The sequence below is a fragment of the Lynx rufus genome, unplaced genomic scaffold (assembly GCF_022079265.1).
Source record: "Lynx rufus isolate CCGP_SWC_20201006 ecotype Redwood Valley unplaced genomic scaffold, mLynRuf1.p SCAF_11, whole genome shotgun sequence".
NCBI classification, from domain to species: domain Eukaryota; kingdom Metazoa; phylum Chordata; class Mammalia; order Carnivora; family Felidae; genus Lynx; species Lynx rufus.
Genome location: NW_025814825.1, coordinates 54,453,655 through 54,459,654, shown reverse-complemented (window position 1 = coordinate 54,459,654; position 6,000 = coordinate 54,453,655). Strand labels below are relative to the sequence as shown.

Below are 6,000 nucleotides of genomic sequence, written 5' to 3'. Positions count from 1 at the left end.
AAACTAAAAACTGACCAAATCTACTACTGATATTTTACTTTGACAGTACAGTTCAGTTTAGTACACTGTGATTTCTATTGATTGTTGTATTTCCTTTGTTTGGTAAAACTCTTCCTTTGATTACATTGATTCTAGAAGTCCCAGTTATTTTGTCTGGAATCACATGGGTAGTGCTTTGAATTACTCTAACATGTAACACTAAAATATTCATTTGATTGTTTGAAAATTACCTTAAATCTTAAAATATGCATTTTAAGCATTCTGAAATAATGAAAATACTGCATCTTCCATTTTTTCTCAAATTCAGTTCATATGAATCCTGATTCCATTAGTGAATATTTAATCTTGATATTCTGGATGATACACATATGAAAAGATAGTTGTATCAGTAAGAGTTTATTCTGCGTATATGTCATTGCATGTTAGTTATGCAAATAAGTGGCATATCTGTAGTTTACATTAATATTTAGCTACAAAACCAATAATGAACAAAAATTATTGGTAAGTGTAAGAGGCTTTATGTGTAAGCTCAATCTGCATATTAATAATAGAATACACATTTAATAAGTAGATATTCATGAGACTTAGAATTTAGATAGATAAATGGACTAAAATAAGACAAAACTGAAGTCACGACTAATCCCAATAACCATTTTCCGCTTTATATTTGCATATAAAATAGGAAGCAACTCCCTGGTACCATTAATTTTTTTCTTCTTAAGCAAAAATAATCTACTATCAAATATTTAAGGAATCAAAATAAGAAATCACTTCTGAAAATGCAAATTACTTAAACAGATGGCAACTGCTACACATCTCAAAGGAGAATTTTAACTTTACTAATTAAAAAAAATAAGAGTACAAAACAACATACACAGAAAACTATACCAAAATAGGACTTGCCCTGAAACTAGCCCACCTCACTGTCGGTAGATAGAAGACATCTGTAAACATCTCATATTTGATGTTAAACTAATTCAACTACAGCCGCAAAAGAAAACATGATTCCAACATTTGCACTCCGAACTTTGCAATATATCTCCAAATAGGTTTTGTTCCCCTCCCTGATTCACCACAGTTTAGGGCATCGTTGGACAATTTCCATCCACTTTTTTTTAGAAACTAGTGAAAAATACACCTCCCTAGGCGGGATTGCTAACTGTAGGAAGCTATGTGTTGCTGCAAATTTGGTGGAAATACCACGTTTGATCCAAACGTGAGTTTTAGTTGCGATGTTTCAGTCCACCAGCGAAATGAATCCTGATGGCCATAAGGAGATCATGCACCTCCCCAGGTGGATGACTTAACTTCATTCTAACCAACACCGGCACTGGGAAGAGGACAGCAGGCACAAAACTGGCCGCGGGAGCCCCAGACTTAACTCTACAAAAATATCTAGAGAAAAGGGGAGAAAACTGGCTTTTGCAGATGAAAGGCCTCAGAAGACTTCTGTCAACAGACATTTTAAAGATTAGAGAAGGATTAAAATGAAAGTGAGCATCTTTGTTGGGGGAAATGGCACCGACAAAATGGGATCAATAATCTGATCGTTTCTCCCCACCGGTGTTTGACCAGACCCAAGGTAAACTGCAATAAAGAATGAACATCACAAAGTACAGATCAGCTTAAGGGTCAGGAGAGATAAGAAGCGGAGAGCACAATATCCACCTGTCCCTTTTTCTTCCTTTAGAAACAAAATCAAATCCCATAAGAAGCTTTAAAGTTCCAGCAAGTAACAAGACATTACATTTTAAAAATGGTAATATGCCAATTCTAGATATCAACAACTTTGAACATTCAGAACCTCACGTTTTCCACAAAAATCTGTTATAATGGGCACTGTTCGTGTATCCGTCACAGGATTTGATTTTAAGGTGCTTTGATCAAACCTTGGATAGCTTTGGTCAATTGTCCACAAGTTATTTGTTTTCCTGAAGATCCTTCTGTGCCAATGTCTGAAAAGAAAAATATAATAATTTTTCACGAGGAAAAATGAAATTCTTATTGAAGGAATTCCATAAAGTTCATGTAAATTTAGCACAACAATAAATGGGCTTTTCTCAATTTTATTTTTGAAAATTTTCATAAAAAATTTAAATCTTTTTTTTTTATTTTTTTTAAAATTTTTTTTTTTCAACGTTTATTTATTTTTGGGACAGAGAGAGACAGAGCATGAACGGGGGAGGGGCAGAGAGAGAGGGAGACACAGAATCGGAAACAGGCTCCAGGCTCTGAGCCATCAGCCCAGAGCCTGACGCGGGGCTCGAACTCCCGGACCGCGAGATCGTGACCAGGCTGAAGTCGGACGCTTAACCGACTGCGCCACCCAGGCGCCCCAAAAAATTTAAATCTTAACATAAGCTATTGGAACACTTTTAAAAGAAATGTTTACAGAAAATAAATATGAAACAAAATGTAATGTAATAAATTAAAATGACATTTTAACATATTCTAAAGCTAGCTATATATGTCTTCCATTAAAATAGAGCATGGCAAATACTGCATTCATTTTATAAACAACCAAAGAGGTTAAAAGCAATTTAAAGTGCTCCCACACAATCCGAAAATAAGTTTCCAATAATTGAATCCTAAGTTCTTGAGATCATAAAAATCTGTAATAAAAAAGTTTTAAGATCAAATATAATAAAAGTATAATTTGTGCCTATCAAAAACAAAAAGCTTTTAAGCATTATGATAGTTAAAATCCTTCAGTGCATTAATCCTCTAACAACTGTTTCAGTCAAGGGAATGTTGTGAGGTCAGGTTTGAATTTTTTTGAAACTTAGTCTGAAATTGTATGTATTCGCTTTGAAGAGAACTTGCTTTATGTAGCACCTAACTCTCCAGGAACTCAAAAGACTTCACTGACTTAGATCCTGACTTTAGCCTGGTTCGTTGGTGCAGTTTTAATTTTTGTATCTAGTGAAAATCCATGCGAAGGGCAAACCACTAGATTGACGATATGTCTCCCGGCACACCCATTCTCGCCAATGGGTACAATAATACTGGACAGAAGTTAAAGAATCACTTGGTGGCTTACCAACTCCAGAAATTCTATTTCTGTTTGGAGAGCTTCATAAGCAGTTTGCATGTCGTCTTCCTTACAAAGTTCTAATTCTTTCTTGAGTCTGTTTTAAAGGAAAAATTCATGCTATGAGTTCAGCAATAAACTTTTACAGTAAGTTTTGGTTATATGGATAGTGGCAGATTTGAGTTTAACACTAAAGAGTTTGGAAAGAAATTTTAATTCTCTAAAGACTATATAAAATTTGCAGAAGAAAAAAAAGCTTCCATAAAGAAAAAGGCAGACTAAATGCATAATAGGCAATTTTATGTCAGTTAAAAGAGCATCGCAGCTTAGTGGGAAAAATACAGTACTGTCTGAAGAGCTCTGTATTAGTCCTGGCCACTAACAAGCTGAATAACTTGGCTAACTCATTTCGCCTCTCTGGACCTAACCTGAAAAATTAAAAAAAATTTTTTTTTTCAACGTTTATTTATTTTTGGGACAGAGAGAGACAGAGCATGAACGGGGGAGGGGCAGAGAGAGAGGGAGACACAGAATCAGAAACAGGCTCCAGGCTCTGAGCCATCAGCCCAGAGCCCGACGCAGGGCTCGAACTCACGGACCACGAGATCGTGACCTGGCTGAAGTCGGACGCCCAACCGACTGCGCCACCCAGGCGCCCCCTGAAAAATTTTAATTACAGAAAAAACTGACCTCTGAGATTTCTTCTTGCACTAAAATTAAACATTAACTTTATAGTACACACATGTAATTAGAATATATTTTAATTTTAGAGTAAGAAAGCAATACTTCTTTCTTCCAGTTAAGTATTTAATCCTTAGAATATTCTGAAATTAAAAAAATATTTTATGTCTGTATTTCATGTAAAAAGTAGTGAAGTCTTCTATTTCTAGCATTACAGACTTCCAGAAAGAAAAACATAAGCAAAAGCCATGAATGGCAGTTGGAGAGGTAGAGAGCAAGGGCAGCCGGGCAGGTGAGGCCAACCTAAGGGCGGATACCAAGAGCAATCCTGATCTCACAAACCTAAGCCAGTTGGGCCAGCCCCAAGGTGCAGAGACTAGATCAACTCGAACCTCTGCTGAGCTCCAACCCTTAAGGAAAGTCTGAAGGGGTCCTAGGCCAGTGGCATTCCCTGGACGCTAGGAGAAGCAAAAGAAAATCCTTTTGGAAGGAAAGTTGAACATATTTAGACCTACAGGCCTCCCACAGATTAAGAGGAAACCATAAGCTCAAAATCAGAGATCACCCAGCGTCCAAGAAGGCAAGTAAAAGAAGACACAATAAATAATACAGTATATCCGTAATATATGAAGAAGTACAAGTCAATAAGAAAAAGACAACACAATGGAAAATGGGCATACAAGCGCACGCGCACACACACACACACACACACACACACACACCCCCATACACGCACCTCTACCAGATTATCCACAAAATGTGCTCAACTTTGTTAGTTATCAAAGAAACAGAAAAGAAAAACACAATGAAATGCTTGACACACATCAGAATAGCTAAAATGTAAAACAAGCAACAAGTATTGACAAAGATTATGACCATATGCCATAGGGGCTGCTTCTTCATATTTGGTTGCAGAATGAAGATGAGGAGAAGTGTGGCTAACTCCCAATGAACATGTAGTGTGATTAAGAAATAAACACTCACTGCACATCACTGAGATTTAAGGGTTGTTTGCTTCTGAAGCATAATTTAGTCTAGGCAGTTGGGGGTGGGGTGGGGGGCGGAATTAGAAAGTCTGGAGAAACTGAACATTGATGGCCACTAACACTCAAAAAACAAGAGGCACAAGGCCTCCTGATGGGAAAACATTCCATCTATGCTATAGCTTTGCCAAAAAATTTCAACCTAAATTTGATCAAGCTTTTAGATCCAATTACCAATTTCCAAAAAATATATTAGGTCAAACAAATACATTTAACCATACAATGGGAACATAATCAACTACATCCAAATTGTGGGAAACTCTACAGGATAAAAAATGTAATTTCCTTAGGGTGCCTGGGTGGCTCAGTCGGATAAGCATCGGACTTCAGCTCAGGTCATGATCTCACAGCTCATGGGTTCAAGCCCCACATCAGGCTCTGACATCTCAGAGCCTGGAGCCTGCTTCAGATTCTGTGTCTGCCTCTCTCTCTGACCCTCCCCCACCCATGCTCTGTCTCTATCTCTCAAAAATAAATAAATGTTAAAAAATGTGTTTAAATCTTAATTTCCTCAACAAATAAATTACAAGTTTAAAAAATAAAAGAAAATAGGGGAGCTTCAAGATTAAAAGAGATTTAAAAGACATCAGGTCACTGTCATATGTAGACCTTATCTAGAACATAATACAGACAAACAAAAAACTGACACCTATAAATTGTAAGTGTGAATACTGACTAGATATTTGATATCAGTTAATTATTATTTGTTCAATTGCTATTAATTATTTTATGTGTAATAATGGACTCCATGGTTTTTAAAAGTTATTTCTTAAGAGACATACTAAGATAAATATATAATAATGATATGATGTATATGATTTGCTTCAAGTAATACAGAAGAAAAACAAGTGGAGACATAGATGAAACATGACTGGCCATAAATTGATAACTGTTAAAGTTGAGTGATCAGTACATAAGATTCATTATATTTTTCTTTTTTACCTTTGTATGTGCTTTAAATCTTCTAAAATAATTCTCTTAAGAAACAGAGCTTAGCAAAGATAGCGGTCATAAAGTCAAAACACAAAAATCTGTTATATTTCCATGCACCAGCAATAAACAATTAGAACATGTCACTTAAATTAAAACCACCATTTTCAACAGCATCCAACACTGCAAGGTACCTAAAATTAAAACTTACCAATGATGTGCAAGATCGACAAAAAGAAAATTCTAAAGTTTTATTAAAAGATATTAGAAAAACAAATTGAGGTATCCTAAGTTCATAGACAGGAAGTCTCAGTT

The 6,000-nt window shown here is 35.9% G+C and overlaps 1 protein-coding gene across 1 annotated transcript in view; it reads right to left on the bottom strand.

Moving 5' to 3' along the window:
• Positions 1-1,919: 1,919 nt before the first annotated feature.
• The window catches only part of CCDC172 (coiled-coil domain containing 172), a 59,137-nt gene continuing 55,056 nt past the window's right edge, over positions 1,920-6,000 (bottom strand). The window contains exons 8-9 of the mRNA XM_047072786.1: positions 3,041-3,128; positions 1,920-1,955 (exon numbers count right to left, since the gene is read on the bottom strand). Coding sequence (XP_046928742.1) covers positions 1,920-1,955; positions 3,041-3,128 — 124 coding nt within the window. The remainder of the gene's footprint in view (positions 1,956-3,040; positions 3,129-6,000) is intronic.